The following is a 20461-nucleotide window of genomic DNA, read 5'->3' on the forward strand; positions in this document are numbered from 1 at the left end:
ATTATTATCTGACTATGCTATTATTAGGTGACTTCAATGCTGCTATTCTAGGAGAGCTAACTCATGAGTACAACTGTTTATAGTATGTTATGGAAGTAGGGAGGAAAGAAGTAGTTCTGTAGTGTCGGAGTAAATCCCAAAATTTCCTGAGATCTTTTTTTAAAATCCTTTTTTTTCTTTTTTAATATTTTTCAGTTATTTCAGGTTCAGATCAGCATTTAACTGGGATTTTATCATGATCAAGATTAAAGAAACCCATCCGAGAAGTCCTTTGGACTTGTTGCTGGGTCTCAGCAACAGTGATTTCTGGCAGACAAAGTGTTCCAGGATTATACCCCTCATCTGGCATGGAATATCCTACAAATATTTCAATATTTCAATTTCAAATATTACAATATTTCTCCTTTGGCAATAGGTCAAAAGAATAACTTACACTTCTCCTATTCCTCAACCTCTGTCAGTTAAAATAATAGTAGCTAGGATTTATATACTGTTCTAAGGTTTAGAGTGCTTGATAAATATTATCTATTTTACCCTCATAACCAATCCAGGGAAACAGGTGTTGCTATTATACCGATTTTGTAGACCAAGACGGACAGAGGTAAAGAGATTCACCTGGAGTCACACAGCTAGTAAGAGTCTGAGGCTGGATTTGAACTTACTTCTCTCTGACTCCAGGCCCAGTCTCTTTAGCTCCACAACAGTTAACCAGCAATCCTGTTCAAACTTGTGCTGATTCATTGTGCTGATTTTTGAGCTGATTTGGACCTAAAAGCTTCCCTGCATCATAGAAGCATGGTATATTGGAAAGGTTGGCTCAACTCCCATCTGTAGTATTTACCCTCAACTTGGGAAAGTCTTTCCACTTTCATGGACCTTAATTTTCTCAACTGAAATAGAGGAAGAGAGCAAACTACATGCCCTGTGAGGCTCCTATGAACCTGTAAGGCTTCCACCAAGGATGTTCTCACCCAAGTGAGAAGAGCAGTATGATAGAAATGGGACAAATGACCTACCCAACAAAACTATTATCAGGAGCTCTTAGACCCCAGACATTTGGCTTCTCTCTAGTACCCTACCAAAATTCTGGCTCTCATCTTGTTTTTGAGTCACCTTCAAGATTCAATTAATGAGAATATGGGACTAAAATTTGTTGTGGTTGGTGGTGGTTGTGGTAGTGGTGGTATTCGGTCACCTCAACTCTTTGGACTCCATTTGGAATTTTCTTGCCAAATATATTGAATATTGCTTTTCCATTTCCTTCTCCAGTTCATTTTACAGGGGAGGAAACAGAGGCAAACAGAATCAAATTATTTGCCCAGAGTCACACTGCTAGTATCAGAAGCTGGATTTGAACTCAGTTCTTTCTGACTATAGAAGCTTGCCTCTCTTGAGCTCAGTGGACCACCCAGAGCAGGCAGGAGTCTGAGTAAAAATCACTGTCACCTCAGGGAAATTACAGAAGGGAAAAGAATTTCTAAAGTGGAAGCTCTATTAATGATCAAAATTCATTTCTCAGAGGATTATAACTACCTTTTTTTCTAATATAATAACAAATAATAACTAACCTTTTCTAATGCAACCCACCATCACACACACTCTACCCAGATCAACTAGTGCTTGCAAACTCCCACTTGCTTCCCTATGACTCACGGAGGCAAAACTTAGTAAAACAAGTATGCTCTGTCCCTGCATGGTGACTGTCCTGCTTCTGCTGTCTAGAGAGAGTTTTTGAGATAAGCTCAAAAGCTGAAAGAGATGATAGGATTAAAAGAACAGAGAAACATCATAAGAAGGTAAATCAAAAGAATGAATAAAGGCTATTGAAACCAACTTGTTTATTAATTAGAAAACTGAGGCTCAGGAAGATTGTGAATTGCCTAAGATCACAAGGGTAAAAAATGACAGAGATGAGATAAAAAACTGGAGCAGCTGCCCCCTGGTCCATTGTTGTTGGTTTATTTGTTTGTTTTCTATAATTCTGTACTCTTGGTCATATCTCCTAGAGCCTACCTACCTCAGGAGTTTTAAGTGGATGTTTCTGGGCTGCCCCTCTTATCTGTGCTAAACTATTCCACCATCTTATCCAGACTTGGCTGACCCTGTCTTAGTCCTCTGGGTCTCAGCAACAGTGATTTCTGGCAGACAAAGTGTTCCAGGATTATTAAATAGCATTTATCCACTAAGGGAAGGTTTGGGTGGAATGGAATGGACCTCTTGCAATTTTCAGAAGGAATGAACCCCCATTTATTCAAATGAAATGGCAATTATTTTAGAGAGCAAGTAGAGACAAAACAATCCCAAAACCAACACTAATTGGGACTGGTTTTTTTTCAAGATTTGTTTTAAAGATAACTAAAAAGCAATATATCTTTCAATAGATTCACAATGTTGTTAATTTTATCTTACATTTTATATTGAAATGATGAATGCCAGTATTATATAAAGAGCTAGCCTTAGAATGAGAAAGACTTGGATTCAAGATCCTAGATTCTCTCACATAAAAAGCTATGTTATCTTGGGCAAATGACTTAACTTTTCAGTGGGCTAGGCAACACTCTTAGGATTAGCTTGTACAGATAGGTTACCAAATTGCAGGGATGGAGTAAGTTCCCAGTCCCTGAGCTCCCCACACAGATGATTTAGCTACAGGAACAGGTTATCTTTATTTTACCCTATCTCCCCCACTCCCAAATTCTTGAATTAAAAGGTGGAGAAAAACATTCTCTAGATCAGGGGTTCTTAATTTCTTATGTGTGGAAGACCTCTTTGTCAATCTGGTGAAGATTATGAACCCCTTCACAAAACATTCTAAATATATAAAATGAAATATGTATCATTACAAAGAACATCAAAGTTACGAAAAATAAAAATGGAAATGTTTTTCTCATCCCTCTCCCCAAAACCACCCCTTTTCTAAGCCTATCCATTGATTCTTTGGGAAATCACAGACTTTAAAAAAGCTTTGCCTTAAGTAATTTTAAGTATGTGCCCCGTGTTTTAAAAATTCTTTCATTTTCTAAAACTTTATTAATGTATGTATAATTAAAGAGTACTAAAATAATATTGAAATATTTTTAAAAGAAGGCCAAAGGCTTTTCTTTTTTTAACCTGCCTATTCCACATCCAAGTAGTATTTTGTTAGTAAAAATGCTCTAATTGCTTGAATCAGTCTTGATTCCTCTTTGGGGCATTTGACTTCCAGGGTAAAGCTATGGGCAAGAATTCACCAGTGCAATTTATCTTAAACAAAGAGATTTCAAGTCTGGATGTATTATCTGGATGTATTATAGGGTACTTTGTATCCTCAAGAATAATGTTTGTCTCAAGGATATTGGGAAGAGGAAATGTAGGGGTTTTTGGGGGGAGTTTTTTTTTGTTTTATTAAAAGGAAATGTTTATTATTATTCAATTGTTTTCAATTCTTTGAGATGCCATTTGTGGTTTTCTTGGCAAAGATGTTGGAGAGGTTTGCCATTTCTTTCTCTAGCTCATTTTACAGATGAGGAAACTGAGACAACCAGGTTAAGTGACTTGCCTAGGGTCACAATAGCTAATAAGTTTCTGAGACTTGATTTGAAGGAAGATGAATCTTTCTGATTCCTGGCCCAGCACTCTATATATGCTGTGCCATCTTGCTTCCCCTGTTTAAAAAAAAAGTCAGGAAAATGAGTTGGTATAAAACATTATGTTTTTTCACCAGTTGACCAGCAAAAGAAATAAATAATAAAGAGCCAAGAGAGAGGCATCATGTCCCAACAACATATTAAAAAACACAGAGGTGTCATAGCCAAGCAGCAAAGTAATATGCAATTGAACTCGTTTATTTTACACTCAGTACAAGGCAGGAAAGGGTTGTTTTTCATCACAGGCGGTGAAAAATTTCATAACAAAAATGTCCTTACAAATTAGCAGCCAGCCTCCCAGGCCACTGAATGAGCTGAATTGCTTTCTGTTCCAGGTTTCAGGCTTGCTTTCCACATGCAGGATATTTTGGGATATGAAGGAATTGCTGTTGGTATTGTGTAGAGCATCCATGATAGTCTGGGTCAAAAATCTCTGCCCTGGCAACAATACCCAACTTCTTGCTTTAGCCACATAAGGAAAACTGACCCATGAAGAATGCTTTCCATTAATTTATAGAAAATGGCAATAGTGATGAGAAAACAGTGGTACTAAGTAGGGTTAAAAGCAGAAAACAGCCCTATTAAAAGCCATACAAACTAAGCTTGAGCACCTTCTTGGAAGGAGGAATGCTGGTCAGGTGTATCCTAAAGGCCATTTAATAATATAATAATAGCAACAGTAGTTATAATAGTAGCTGACATTTATAAAGCACTTTAAGGTGTGCAAATTACTTTACATATATTACTTCATTAGATTCTCACAACAATCCTGTGAAGTAGTTCCTATAATCATCATCAGTCCGTTTTACAGATGAGCAAAACGAGGTACTGAGTTTAATTCCTTGTCCGGATTCACACAACTAACAAGTGTCTGAGGCAGGATTATGTTTATATCATGGTCACAAAGCTCCATATCAGCCACTCCATCACCCAGCTCCATTCTTTCTTTAGGGAAATTACTACAAGTATATCCAATTGCATAAGAACACCTGGTGTACCACAAGGCAGTTGACTCTGGTTAATGACCAACTGAGATGTTCTTAGAAAATGGATTCTCATCACTCAGGCGTATTCCTTCTGCCTTGTGCTATACCTCTACACAAAGAGCTATGCTTAATAATTGGGCAGAAGGGTCAAAGGGCCCACAGCGGTAAGGCCCTTTTGCTAGACTCTCAGACAGGGTATTCATTCATTCACACTGGCTTAACACAGCCCTACCTATAAGGACTTAAACCAACTGGTATAATATATAGGATAAGAAATAGATCTGTGATTTCATAAAAGGGATGAATTCCTGGATGAGAAACTCCTACCAAAGCAGAATGGTACTTTCTGAGATTCACAGTTTTCTAGGGTTGTCTGGAATAATAAGTTAACTGCCAGTATATGTCAGAGGGAGCACTTGAAAACCCTAACCCTAACCCTAACCCTAAATTCGCTTCTTGATTCCACAACCAATTCCCTTTCCACTATGTAGACTGCCTCAGTATATATGGGATTAAACAATTTCCAACCCACCAAATGGGATAGTCTCAATACTTTCCCCCCAAAAAAGTTCAAAAAGCAGTGACTTCTACTTTAGCCATATGTGCACCCACAAGCACGCGTGCACACACACACACACACACACACACACACACACACACACACACACACAACCCTGAAACAAATCTGAAGCTGCCTGTGAAGAAAATCCCTTGCTAAGCAGTACTTGGATCCATGATATTATAAAGACTCTGTCCTATAGAGAATCTTTCTTAATCTAGGACTTCATGGGAGGTCTGAACTATTGGTTTGTTTTCTAGAACTGGTGTCTCAGAAATCAGGAGATCATCCTCCCCAAAGGAGGAATTTTGGTCAGTGTTCACAAAGTTGGGGATGTTGAATTTGGTCATCTGGGTCAGGTCGTCTTCCTCTGGTCTCCCGCTACTTCTGGACCCCTCCTGAAAGAGTTCATCAGCATCCACAGCAGTTGCTTTGTGACTTATCTTTGGCATGTCCAACTGTTCCACTTCATTGATGTAGCAATGGAAGAGAGATCTGGATTCAGCAGTTGCTGGACGAGAAAATACCTTATCTGGCTCCCGAGGCCTTCCAAAGTCTGTAACAAAGCTCTTCATTTGAAAATGCTTTTCAGGAGGTTCTGCATTTCTAAAAAGAAAAAGAAAAGGCAAAATCATTTATACTATTAATATCATTCCTTTCCACATTTTGTATCCTCAGTGCTTGGACTCTTGAGTTTAGCTTTCATTTACACTGCAAAAATCTTTAATGTACACTTTTTGCATGTTGTCTTCTCCATTAGAAAGTGAACTTATAGGGGGCAGGGATCATACTTTTACCTTCCTTTGTATCCTCAGGTTCATGCTGGCTTATTGTAGGTGCTTAATACATGCTTATTCATTATTGGTTGATTGAAAAACAAGAAAATGAAAGCTAAAGTCCCTGCAAGTTACTCTTTTCAAAACAGGAAGCAATTTACTCTATAAAATGGAGATGATAATAGCTTGAAAGTAATCTAACTCATTGTTGTAAGGATAAATGAGATAACCATTTAGCACAGTGCCTAGCACCTACTAAGTGCTATATATAATTAACTATTAGTATTACTATGTGAAAAGGAGGCTTTCCTGGATCACTGGGAATACAAAAACAAATACCAAGCTGACTAAGAAACCATAATGCACTGCATAGCAGCTATTGTTGTTCAATCATTTCTGACTCTTTGTATCCCAATGGATCATAGCACACTAGTATTGTGTTCATAAGGTTTTCCTGGTAAAGACACTGAAGTGGTTTGCCATTTCCTTCTCCACTGGATTAAGACAGACCCAGATTAAATGACTTTCCCAGACTCACAAAATTAGTGAACATCTGAGACTGGATTTGAACTCAGATCTTCCTGACTCCAGGCCCAATGCTCTGTTCATTCAGCCACCTACCTTTTGATTAAATGGCTGAAAGAGGAAAAAGGGAGAGAGAGAGAAGGAGTGAAAGGAAGTTAAAAAAAAAAAAAAAAAAAAAAAAAAAAAGGTGAGGGGAGAAAGGAGAGAAAAAAAGGAGGGAAGGAAGGAGAGAGACAAAGATAACTCCTGATGCTGACTGAGAGTAGGAGAGAAAATTAAAGCAGGCTTTATGGAAGAGGTGGCATTTGAGCTAATCTTGAAGGATGAATAAGAATTGATCCACTACACCAAGATGATTAGCTGGGTAAATGTGAATTAATACTTTTCCCCAGAAGCCTCAGTTTCTCCATTCATCAACGTGTTTTCAGCCCCTGTCACTGAATATTTTCTTGGGCCCTGCAATAATCATTGGATGAATCAGCTCTAAAAGTATGAAGAAAATCATTGAGGGGAAATGCCAATAAATTGTGTGCTCTAAGGTAAATGAAAGTAGGGGTTTTTTTGTCCCTGTTAAAAGTGAATTTTTCTACTCATATCCTCTCCTAGGTGGTTAAAAGCTTCTGAAACACAGGGGCTGAGTAGCTAGTCTCCCCATGAGTTAATGAGATAAGATCATACCTGGGGAAAAAAGTGAACCTTGAGAGTCTTGATGAAAGACATATTTAAAGTACTTAGGTCCACATAATTCCTCATTGCTAGAAGGCTATAGCAGACTGAGTATTGATCACTCTTTTCAATAAGAGATCTTCCTCTGATCTGACATTTTCTGTTCTGGCTGATGGAGTCATAGGAGTATAAAAAAATCAGATAATCAAATTCTCTGCTTTTCAGATAGAGCTTTGACTGTGTATTTCAGCTATATGGCTCATTTTGTCACTGAGAATTATGAAATGCCTCTCTTAAAACCCCTTAGAAAGAAACATCACTTTAAGAGTATAAAAGATGGACCTATTTTTTCCCTTTTCTTGTTGAGACCAGGGTAAAACCATTGATTACTAATGTCCTAAAAGTGCAAATGCAAATGGCTACATTTTGTTGTTCTACCCATCCAACTCTTTGTGACCCCATTTGGAGTTTCCAAAGATACCTGAGTAGTTTGCTATTTCCTTCTCCAGCTTTTTACAGATGAGGAAACTGAGGCAAGCAGAGTTAAATGCTTTGCCGGGGGTCACACAGCTATTACACGTCTAAGACCAAATTTGAATACCTGAGTCCAGGCACAGGGCTCTACCCATTGTGCCACCTACCTGCTGAACCACAATGGTACAATTTAGTAATCCTCACTCTGAATTGACTGGCTCAATTCAACCTCCCTCACACTTGTAGATCTAGGCTTACCAGAGAAGGATTAGTGCTATGCAGTAATTACTGGCTATTCTTTCAGACAGCCAGGGTTTACTCTACTAAGGGCTTGGGTGGGGGAGAGGTACACTGTTACTATTCCTATTTATTACTATTACTACTTACCATTGTAGTTCCTGAGCTGCTTCTTTATACAGATTCAATTACCCAACATAATTACCTCAAAATATTTACTTAATGTTAAAAGCAAAAGTTATTATATAAGGCAGAAATAGTCACAGTCCATCCATAAACCTGAATCAAACTCTCCTACCAGTTGCACAGTATCCATGAAAAAGAATGGGCACATATTAGCAGGAAGGTCATGATTGGGGAAACCCACATAGCTGAGACAACTCACAATGTTTTGATAGCAAGGCTTTCAGGAATAATCTGTACTCCACAGAACCACTTCCCTACTACTTCTCTGCTAGTCTTCTCAAAATATGAGAATTAACTTCCCTTTTGTTTTCTATCAGTTGATGGGGTAGTAACAAGTTCTTTACCCTTAACAAGGTGCAGAGAAATTGTTACACTATTGTAGTAACCAGCAGTTCCCTGTAAATCACAAAAATTGTCAAGCTTTCCTTGTCAGATTTACTATCCATCTAGACAAATGAGGATTCTTCTGGGTTTAATCATTTCTTTCCAGTCAGGTCTCTTTAAAGGAAAGGAAAGGAAAGGAAAGGAAAGCTCATGCAAAACCACTTGAATATTGAAGATAAGTCCAGACAACTCTTTCACTTGATGGGATTCAACTTTGTCCAATTATCTCCGAACCTCTTCTTATAACAGAGTTGACTGCAAAATTATGCAAAACCTGTACTCTGTTATTCTGCCTCCCACTCCCACCCCAGTTCTCCCTCTCAAACGGTAAGAGGGAGCAAAGAACAAGGCATCTCTGCCAAGCTTTAGTTTAGAGGATGCTGGCAGGCAATAAATTCAAATTGATACAGAATTCAACTCTCATTGTGAGATAAAGTTCACAAAGCTATGTCTCTTTTCCAATCAGTAGCTGAATTCTTCCTGCTAATTTACTTTCCAGATTATTTGTTTACATTTAGCTTCTTCTCAAATGATTTTTCTTCTCTATCAGTGGTGTCTCAGAGCAAATTTTTGCATATTTCCCTTAAGAGGGAAAAAAGAAATCTATATTTTCTGCAATTATGAACACAAGTTTCCTTATTTAATCTTCCCACAGTTTCCAGCTTTTTGAATTACAACTTTGCTATGAAAAATTTAAAAACTAATTCCATGTGAAGAGTTGACTGATCTCATGGCTAACACACATTCTTAAGCTGTGGCAAAATGTCCTTTGTAAAGTTCCTGGAAAGTGATTCTCAGTCTCTTGGACCTCACTATACCCTTACAAAGGCTGCTGAGTCTCTTGCTGAAATCTGCTCCTGCTCACTTCTGCTTCTTAAAATCCCTAATTTTCTTCAAGACTCAGCTCAAGCACTATCTTCTACATGACCCACAAGTTCCTAGTGCCTTGCCTCTCACCCCCCCCAAAAAATGACCTTTAATTCTTTTGTATATTCTTATGTGTATACATTTCACCCAACAGAAGTAAATTTCTTGAGGGAAATCATTTTTCTTTTTATATTCCCTAGATTCTAGCATAAATAACTGGCACATGGTGAGCCAATAAATACATGCTGATTAAATTATTGATCAACAGTAGATAAATCATTTAAATTCTCATTTTCTCCTGGGCAACTTTTAAAACTCTAAGTTGTATGCTAAGTAAAGTGAATAGAACCAAGGGAACATTGTACAAAACAACAACAAAATTATGTAACGATAAATTCTGAAGGATGTGACTTTTTTAAACGAGGTGATTTAGACCAATTCCATCAGATTTGTGAGAGTCATTTGTATCCAGGGACAGAACTGTGGGGATTAAATGTGGATCACAACATAATATTTTCACCTTTTTATTATGATTTGCTTGCTTTTTGTTTTCTTTCTCATTTTTTTTCTTTTTAATATGATTATTCTTATGCAGCATGATATTTGTGGAATATTTGTGGAATGTAGAGAATTGCACATGTTTAACATGTAATAATCCAAATATATTGGATTATTTACAGTCTAGGGAAGAGAGTGGGGGCAACAAAAGGGGAAAAATTTGGAACACAAGGTTTTGCAAAGGTGAATGTTGAAAACTACCTTTGTATATATTTTGAAAATAAAAAACTATTATTAAAAATAACTAAATTTAAAAAAAACAACAACCTTTAAGTCATAGATAATTTGTTGAGCCCATTAATGGAGAGACTTTCTATGTCAGGAGTTCAATGCACTAATACAATCATCCCTGCCAAATATGTATTATTATTCTTCCTATGCTTCACTAATTAGAAAAGCACAATTTCAACAATGCTAGTACTCACATCAATAGGGCAAATTGCAATTCTTTAAACCATGGTATATCATATTCATGATTTGGTGTGACCATAATAAGAATAATAATCCGTCATCTTTCAGCTAACTTTCTTGTGATAAGCTTTTCTGAGCATAATTAGACTTGAGTCTTTGTGGGATATAGACAAACAATCCATTACAGGCCCATCCATGAAGGCTTTCCAGTTTGGTGGGTCTTGCCAGAGCTTGTGATTTCTTGGCATAGTCTTTGAGGCCCCAAAGGTTATCTCCACATGGTAAAATATCAGAGAAGGATTTTAGGAGAGAAAAGTTTCATCATGCTGACAATTAATGCAACCAACATAAGATGGGTGGTGATTGAGCAGAACCTGAGTTTCCTGAACCATCATCTCTAAGGACTTCAGCTTTCCTGTGCACTTTGGAGATTTCTTGGTTCAATGAAAATTCAAAAACATATAGAAAACTTTTTGTCCAGGAATTTTCTGTTATTTTAATGACTGATGAAAAATATTAACAAAAATTAATAATACACCAAACATAGACAGTTTTATTATTCTCTCATTTTGAATGCTTACTCAAATTTAGTCTCTCTTCAACAAGGTTCCTTGAGGTCAAGGTCATGTCTTATGCTAAAAGCATGCTTCTAGACACACATTACTTTTGATGACTACTGTTAGGAGGTTGTTGTGGTGGTTTAGTTGTCAGTTGTATCTGGCTTTTTGTTACTCTTTTTGGGAGGTTTCTGGGCAAAGTGAGTGATTTGCCATTTCCTTCTCCAGGTCATTTTATAGATGAAAAAACTGAGGCAAAGAGTGTGAAGTGATTTGCCCAAAGTCATACAACTATGAAGTATCTGAAGCTCTCTTCATGACTCTATATCCAAATTCTATCCACTGCACCACTTAGCTGCCCATCTACAAGAACAGTTCACACATCGGTCTTAATGGTTGTTTGTACACTGGGGTATGATGAAGCCTTCTCAAGGACCAACTGGCTTCCACTCAGGGGCATTTCTGTTCATCAGGGAGTTCACTTCCACAACTGTCTTACCAGAGCTCTTGGGTAGGAACATTTGATTCAATAAAAATTAATAAATGAAAAAAGCATTTATGAAATATTTACTAGCACAAAGTAAGAGAATATAAATTTAAAAAGTAAAAATAGTCCCTACTCTCAAGGAACTTACATTCTAGTTGGGGGAGACAACCACTATAGGGAAATGGTCGCCATGACAATATTTTGGTCCTAAAACTTACAAGGAGAGTGAGTTGTAGGGAAGTTAATTGGTAAACCCCCCTTAAAAGAAAAATGGCAAAATTGGTTTGAATATGATTTCAGAAGTAGAGAAAGGAAATGGTAGACATAATAAACATTTTCCAAAGCATTTATCTCTATGCACCCTCTACCTAGTTCCCTATAATTTCAAAAATAAATTCTAAATAAATTCTTAAATCAAAAAATAAAATTTTCTACTTGATATTTAAAGATCTTCATGAACTGCCTCCCTCCAATACCAAATACATTTTCAGTCTCCTGACATCTTAAATCCATTTCCCCAACCACACACACACACACACACACACACACACACCCTTACATACAGTGATTCATTGAAATTGGCCTTCCTGCTGTTTCTTAAATGACTACAGTCAATTTGTCTGTATTCCTCATGTCTGGAATATATTTCCTCACTCACTCATTCACTCACACACGCGCGTGCGCATACACACACACACACACACACACACACACACACACACACACTTACATACAGTGATTCACTTTGACATTGACCTTCTTGCTATTCCTTAAACAAAACTCCAAGCATTTTTTCTGTATTTCTCTTTTCTGGAATGCACGTCTTCCTCATCAAGGCTTCCAGGGATGGATTTCCTTAGACTTTGGGATGAAGGAAAGGGATGTTTAGCTAAATGACAGCTTATGGAGAAATAAATACAGAAGTTTGGTTTCATATCTATCAATGTTCATAAGAACTAGAGTCCAGTACTCCAAATCAAGGATGAGATGCAATTAAATAATATTAATTTATTTTGTTGTGGACAAAATCTCAGTGCTCAAAACTGAGAGAGGGTATGATAAATGTTTGATTAGTCATTTGGCCTTCCTGGACCTGTTTCCTCAGCTGTAAAATAGGAGGTTCATAACTGATGACAGCTGGAGTGCTTTCCAGCTTGCTGTCTATGGTACTATGAATTGGGAAGCGGGTGGTTTTATTTTTCAGATATGAAATCTAAAGAATGAAAAAACTATCCCAGCCCCTTTCTTTTATATACATCACGAGAATTCTTGATGAAAAAGGAGAGAGAAAAATGCTACTTCTTCATTTTCCATAAAATCTCCCAGAAAAGTATTTTCCTGTATAATGGCAAAAAACTACCATGTCTGCAGTTTCCTTTGCTTAATAGCTTTATAGAAAGCAACATTAACTTTATAGTAGCAGTCTTTCTCTCTCTCTCTCTCCTGCCTTGCCAAGGATCACTTAGTTTTCAGTAATTGTGTCACTCCTAAAACTGCCTGTATTGTGATCAATGAGATAAACTGAAAGATTCCCAGAATCCACTGGTGCTTGGAATTCAATTAATCTACTAGACCTTGGAATAGAAGATCATTTCATTGGCTGGTTGCACATTACAATAAAATAAAACAGCAATAACTTTAGAATTGGAAGGCTGCAGCGTGGTAGAAAGGAATAAGCTTATATTTAGAACCAAGAAGACTTGGGCTCAAGTCCTAGCTTTATCAATAATTAGTAGGGTGACTTGGGCAAGTGGTTTAATGTTTCTAGACTTCAAGCTTGTCAATTATAAAATGAGGTGATACTCTAGCAGTCTCTTTCCATTGTGTATCTGGATATTACTTCTCAAATATAACCTTAAATTAGCCTACTGAAAGTCAATATGTGACTGTGTTATTCAGAAAGGTAGCATAATTTCTGAATTGATGGACTCTAACTTTCACTAAAATTTTTGGAGAAAGTGGATCCTTGGATCCACTGGTATCAGAAGAAAGTGAAAGAGGTTGGATAGATCCCTGGTAACAGTTATAGGAGGACACGGACAGGTACAGTTAGATAACATTTTGAATCATTCCATCAATGTTCCATCAATGAAATTATTGATCTATTTGAGTATCAGAATGATTTTTTTTAAATTAAATGGGTTACTGGGAGAGTGGAGACACAAAAAGGAGAGAGTTAACCAAATCTGTATAAATAATTTCCAATGTGAAAATATCTTCTATCATTTTGGTACTTTTTTTCTTCAATTTATATATATATAGCCTTAGAGAGCTGCCTGGGGCACTGAGGCAATTTGGCTAGAATGTTGTGAACCATGGTCTTCCTGACTCCAGGACTGGTCTAGAGTCTATGTGAGGCTTGAGGAGGGAGTGTCATAGCATCACTCTCTGTTATCATAGTCCTCTTCAAGAACAAAGGACAAGCAACAACCTTTATGAGTACTGGAGACCCAAATGAACTGCTCAGTTGGACAATACAGTGACTTTTTCTTCCTTTCCGTCTTTCTGTCTTTCCATCTTTCCTTCCTTCCTTCCTTCCATCTTTCCTTCCTTCCTTCCTTCCTTTTTTTTCTTTCTTTTTCTTTCTTTCTTTCTTTCTTTCTTCCTTCCTTCTTTTTTTTCTTTCTTTCTTTCTTTCTTTCTTTCTTTCTTTCTTTCTTTCTTTCTTTCTTTCTTTCTTTCTTTCTTTCTTTCTTCTTCTTCTTCTTCTTCTTCTTCTCTCTCTCTCTCTCTCTCTCTCTCTCTCTCTCTCTCTCTCTCTCTCTCTCTCTCTCTCTCTCTCTCTCTCTCTCTCTCTCTCTCTCTTTCTCTCTCTCTCTCCCCCTCTCTCCCTTTCTTTTCCTCCCTTCCATCCACATAGAGTATCATACCCTTCCCTGCTGGTGTTCTGCCCAAATGAGTGTATTTTTTTTTTTGAATGCTGAAACCTTCCAAAATATCTTGGAATTTAGCAGCTAGATTTCTTTAAGGACCATGTCTTAAACCCAAATCACTCAGTTCTTTGCCTCACTAGTCTTTATCACTAAATTGGCATTGCCTCAGGCAAACTAAGGCTATTAAAAATCTTAGCTTTAAAAGGCCACAATCTCTCACCCTATCCATGTCATGGCATCATCTCCTTGATATCTGCTTCTCTTCACAAACAAAGGACTAACAACTATGAACCATCAATAATTCAGCATTTAAAAAAGTGGAAGGAGCACACTGCAGGCATAGATACAATGTGCAAAGTTGCATTGGAAAGTAGAGGATATGTTCAGGAGTGGAGTTGGGGAAAGCATAGTTGAATTTAACCTCGTAGGTACAGAGTACCTACAAGGGAGTAATATGAGATAGTTCTGAAAAGAGAAGATTGTTCCAAAATGTTAAAGACTTCTTTGTTGCATAAGTCATTTTCCAGTTGTGTACAACTCTTTTGACCCCATTTGGGGTCTTCTTGGCAAAGATACTGTAGTGCTTTGCCATTTTCTTCTCAAACCTATTTTACAGATAAGGAAATTGAAGCAAATAAGGTTAATTGGCTTGGCCAAGGTCAAACAGCTACTGTGTAAGTGTCTGAGGCCAAATTTGGACTCGGGAAGATGAGTCTTCTTGACTTCAAGCCCTGCATTCTATCCATTCTGCCATATAGCTACCCATTAAAGACTTCAGATATTTTTACCCACTTTGATCTCATTTTTCTTGTGCAGCATGACAAATATGGAAATGTGTTGAGAAGAATTGAGTGTATTTAACCTATATTGGATAACTTGTGGGGAGAGGCAGAGAAAAATTTGGAACACAATGTTTTGCAAATGTGAATGTTGAAACCTATCTTTGCATGTATTTGGAAAAATAAAATACTATTTAAAATTTTTTAAAAGAAGAAAAGACTTTAGTTACTGGAGAAAGGAAAATTTAGCAGATGTTTGATAAGAAAAATAATTTTGTAATAAGCACTTATGTATCAAGCATTATGTTAAGTGCTAGACAAAGAAGTACAACAAAAGAAAGCATTCTTAAGGTTTACATAGGGAATTCCTTACATGGGAACCCCCTCCAATGAGGCAGATTGCAACCTGTGGCATATGGTTTATTCTATATAACATTCAGACTTACTCTTGGTGTGGTGCTCCTGTTTTGGTCAGCAAGGTCAATACAAAAAACATGAATATCACGAAGACAGCGAGACCAACCCAAAATCCAATGACAATGGAATCTGTAAGACAGTTGATAAATGAATTAATATTTCATCTCAACTTTTTAATGGAGAATAATCATCATTACTGGTAATAGAAAAAGCATAGGAACACCTTGATTCTAGTCCTGGCTCTGCCACTAACTGTCTGACTCAGGAGAAGTATCTTAACCTCAATGAGTTTCAATTTCCTCATCTGTGATAAGGAGATTTAAAAAAAAAAAAAAAGCTTAACATGTCTTCTTCACAAGGGTTAATGTGAAAACACAATGAGATAATATTAGCAAAATGATAATACAAACATAATAAGGTTAGCTGTTAAAGATGCATTGCTAGACCACTTCTAGTACTGTCTGCCTATGACCAAAGCATGAAAAGTAAAAAAAAATTAATGAAATTTTGAAAAGATATTTCCTCAATTCTTCATCTTCCCACAGATCATTTCTTTGGAATTAAATGTGTTGTTTGTGTGAGCTGGCTGCATATGAGGCCATTAAATTCTCAGTAAACACCACTAAATGCTTTGGTTTTAGTTCTTTATGACTATTTTCATGATTTACCAGTAGTATGGCATACTGGTCTAATAAGGAATCGATAATTATTTTATTTCCAGCCCCATCCCTGACTTGCTATGACATTTTTGGAGGTCACATCCTCTTGAAATCCAAGCTATAATTATATTTACCATTTACCCGCTGTCATCAAATGGCAGCCTTGGGGACAAAAAGAATAACAGAATTTGAGAGGTAGATCGTAGAAGACATCTAGTCCAACTCATATGCATTGGGTTGGCCTTGATAATATAATAATAGCTGACATTTATATAGAACTTTAAGATTTACAAAGTACTTTACAAATATCTCATTTTATACTCAAGACAAGCCTGGGAAGCAGAGACTATTACTGTCCCCAGATTACAGACGAGGAAAATGACATTAAATGATTTGCTTAAGGTCTAAGGCCATATTTGAACTTGGGTATTCCTGACTCCAGGTCTACCATGCTTTCCACTGTGCTATCTAGCTGCCTTTACCCTAGAACAATAACATACCCAATGGTCAAAGAGAGGGAGCCCACCACCTCCTCACATTCCATCTTCTACATTCTATTTTTGAATAGTTCTAATTATTATAGAAATTGTTCTTTGTTTTGGATTTTCTACTTTATGTCAGATCTACTGACTCTGAATTCACATTAAGTCCAGCTTCAATAAGTTCAATACTATGGAATCCTACAATTTAGAAAATAACATTTCCAGCCAAGGCAGTAATTCTGAGTGTGGCTATCTTAAAAATGAGTAAATGAAGTTCGATTTTTTAAAATAAAAGAAATTGTGGCAATATACCTTGAGATAAGAAGGTTACAACTAGACAGTAGCTTTTTAGCTGCCCCACCTTTGTGACTTTTGTTCTCTACTCCTCATTTTAGCAAAGGACTATTCTTTACCAATTACCAGTTTAGTTTCCTCCCAGTGGAGGACAAGGAGATAAAATCCTTAAATCTTACAAAATTAAAGGCTGAGAAAATCAGAAGTGTCAAAGGGACCTCTGAGGAGCTATATTTGTCCTCATTTTTCTGAACTCAACTCTCTCTGGATTGTTGCAGCCTTGACCCTTCTCCCTCAGGACCAAGTATCTTCCTACCTCCTCTTTTCCATCTCCTCTTTATGTTTTTTCTTCACTTATTACAATGTAGTATTGAAAAAAGAAATTTTCATGTATTTATATCGCTAGCAGTTAAGATAGTTACTGACACACAGGACTTAAAATGTTTGCTCTTATCTATCTATCTATCTATCTATCTATCTATCTATCTATCATCATTATACTTTTCTATCTATCCATCATCCATCTTTCTGTCTGTTTATCTATTATCTATTTTTCTATCTATGAATCCATCTATCTGTTTATCTATCATCTATTTTTCTATCTATCTATCTCTCTATTGCCTCTTCAACAGAACTATTAGAATTTTTGTCCAGTAGAACCCAGGCCCACCTATTCTCCACTGTGGAAGTTTATATGAATATGAATAAAATTTATTTTGTTAATTTTGAGTCCCCAGCTGATGTCAAACAATTTATCAGATGAATATATTACAGTATAAAATCTCTTACTTTCTCTTCTGTATGCTTAACCATACTTCAGGCTTTCACCCACCTCAATTTAATTTTAAAGGGCATACAAACATATCAATACAGGAAGAAACAGCCTCTAAACTGCTATATTTTGAAGACAACAGTTTCCTATAAATGGCAGAATGAAAAGCAAACTAAAGACTGATAAATAGGCTTTTCAGTAAAGGAAGAAATGAAAGGCAAGAGAAAGGGACAGGATTAATCTTTGAAAACAAATTTACCCAGAATCACAGATTTAAATTCAAGGTAATTTTAGGGAAAAGTATTAGCAATTGTAAGGATAAGGACAGACCTCTTGGAGAAGATAAATCTTGAGCTGAGTTTTGAAAGCAGCTAGGATTTCCAAGAGATGGCACTGAGGAAAGAAGTGGATTTCAGGCATGAGGAATTAGAGAGAGAGAGACAACCCACGCAAAACCATCGAGATAGGAGATGGGATGTAATCAATTGGAACAGGTAAAGGGGTGTTATGTGTAACAAGCCCAGATTCCACATAGAGGAGAGTGTTTTGAGGAGTAGAGAGTAAGGAGAATGCAAAGGTAGGAGGAGGGAATTAGATTACAAAGAGTTTACATAAGTACAAATGTTAAAATAAAGGAAAACATCAATTAACTGGAATATTCAGATGGCAAAATTCTCTGTTTCACTGGATTTTTCAATTAATAAGAGCTGTCCTTAAAACTCTTTTTTGTTTTGTTTTGTTGTGACCTCTGTTACTCAACAAAAACACAATATATTAGTTTGCTTTGCTACCATATTGGAAAAAGTCCTTCAATGACTACTTTGGGTCATGATAATGAAAATCGATTCTCCTTATAGATAGGCCCTAGAAAGTTCTGATTTGATTTGTTTATTTGTTTCATTTGAATGAATCCCTTATATCAGTTTGTCTTCCTGTCATTTAACCTCTTTCTCCAAAGTCAAACATAGAAAAAGATTCAGTGAATAAAGGGATTTCTAGTTGGTTGGTTTCTAAATAAGCCAGGTTTTTATTGCTTCTAAAACTTTGTTTACAAGTGCCTAAAGGGATGCTATAGCAAACAGATTTAACATAGAAGACAGATTACATTTGTTCTGTTCTGCCCTATAGAGCAGAGCAAGGACCAATAAGTGGAAATTACCGAGTTCAGCTCAATAGAAGGAAGAATTTCTTTAAAATAGGAGGTGTTTTCCTATAACCAACTAGTCTTATCAGTTTCACCTCCATAGAATATCTCACATCTCTCCCTGTCTCTGCACTCCTTTGCACACTATCCTTCATGGCCTCATAATTCTTTGTTGTTTAGGGAGGGGAAGGGAGATATAATTAGATAGATACATAGATACATAGATATCTTGTTGTAGTCATTATGCACATTATTTTCTTGATTCTTCTTACTGCATTTTATATGAGTTGATATAAATGTCTCTATGCTTTTCTGGATTCTTCATATGCATAATTTCCTATTGGAGGGCTTCTTAAACTTTATCCACTTTTTACCTGAGAAATTTTTACAAGATGTTGGTTATATAAATATATAAAATATATATAAATATACAAATCAAACATTTGCTGATAATAAATCATAATTTCAAGACCCCTACATTCAGCTGTGACCCTATGTGAGGCTATGAACCACAGTTAAGAAGTTTTTTTTTCCTAGAGCACAGTATTATTTCGTTATATTAAATACCACAATTTGTTTATTCATTCCATAATGGATGGGCATTTATTTTGTTTCCAACTGCAACAATAAATGATACTGTAAATATTTGGACATATATGGAACTTCCCTGGAACATAAAAAGTTCAGTGAAAGAATATGGAAATTGGTTCAGTTTCAGAGCATAGCCAAGATGGTGGAGTGAAGCTGCTTAAGTTCCCCCATTTTCCCTCAAAAACTATATGAAGCTGAGCCTCTGAACAGAGTTTCAAATGATAGAGCCTATGAAGAGATGGAATGAAGCAGTTCTCCAGTTCATTATAAGTTGGAAGGACAAGAAAACTCAGTCTTACTGGAGTGAAAGAATATGGAAATTGTCTTTTTCTTAGAATAATTACAAACTGCTATGGTAAATGGTAGGACTAATTCATAATTTCACCAACTGTTAATGAGCTTGGTTTTCTATTGACACCTCCAAATATTGCTATTCTCATCTTTTGTTATTATTCCCAATTTGTGACTTATAAAATGAAGATTTGGATTTATTTTAATTTTAATTTCTCTTATTTTTAGTGATTTGGAATAATGTTTTCTATGGTTATTAATATCCTAATTAATAATTATATAATTAATAATTATGTATTCATATTTTAACTAACTATTGAAGAATAACTCTTCATCTTAGATATTTGTTTTATTTTTCTTTATATTTTGGATTTCAGACAAGTAAGATGGCACAGTGAATACAGAGACAACTTTGGAGCTAGAAAGATCTAGGTTGAAATACTGAGTCTGACCATACTCAAGACAGACTCTTAAGATTATAAACCTCAGAACAGGTGCCAACCTGCATTGGCAGAGGGAGGTCTCTCAGGCTCTCTTCACACCAATGAAAATGTATTCCTATCAGATACTATGGGAGACCCTTAATGCCAAGGTTTTTCCCTCTCATTTGATAGCTATGCCAGAATTCTATTCTAGATGGGTTGGTTTGGTTTGGACCAAATTTTTTCTATTTCATGTAATCCAAGTGATCTCTTTTACCTTTTGTGAAACTGCTAAAATAATCTTTCCCAGATGCCATTCTGACCTAAAACATCCCAAAAGCATCAATAGAGTACAATGGTTAGCTCTTTACTCTTAGAACGATGAACTGCCCCAGCCATTATTATGCCTCAGACACAAACTTTTCAGTGTGTTTGTTC

General features: G+C 36.4%; 1 protein-coding gene across 2 annotated transcripts in view; it reads right to left on the reverse strand.

The window, feature by feature from the left end:
- Positions 1–3805: 3805 nt before the first annotated feature.
- MRAP2 (melanocortin 2 receptor accessory protein 2) overlaps positions 3806–20461 on the reverse strand; it is a 48898-nt gene continuing 32242 nt past the window's right edge. For both annotated transcript variants that reach the window (XM_074310386.1, XM_074310387.1), the window contains exons 3-4: positions 15398–15497; positions 3806–5777 (exon numbers count right to left, since the gene is read on the reverse strand). In XM_074310386.1, coding sequence (XP_074166487.1) covers positions 5384–5777; positions 15398–15497 — 494 coding nt within the window. In that variant the 3' untranslated portion in view covers positions 3806–5383. The remainder of the gene's footprint in view (positions 5778–15397; positions 15498–20461) is intronic.

This window comes from Sminthopsis crassicaudata, chromosome 4, assembly GCF_048593235.1.
Source record: "Sminthopsis crassicaudata isolate SCR6 chromosome 4, ASM4859323v1, whole genome shotgun sequence".
Lineage (NCBI taxonomy): Eukaryota > Metazoa > Chordata > Mammalia > Dasyuromorphia > Dasyuridae > Sminthopsis > Sminthopsis crassicaudata.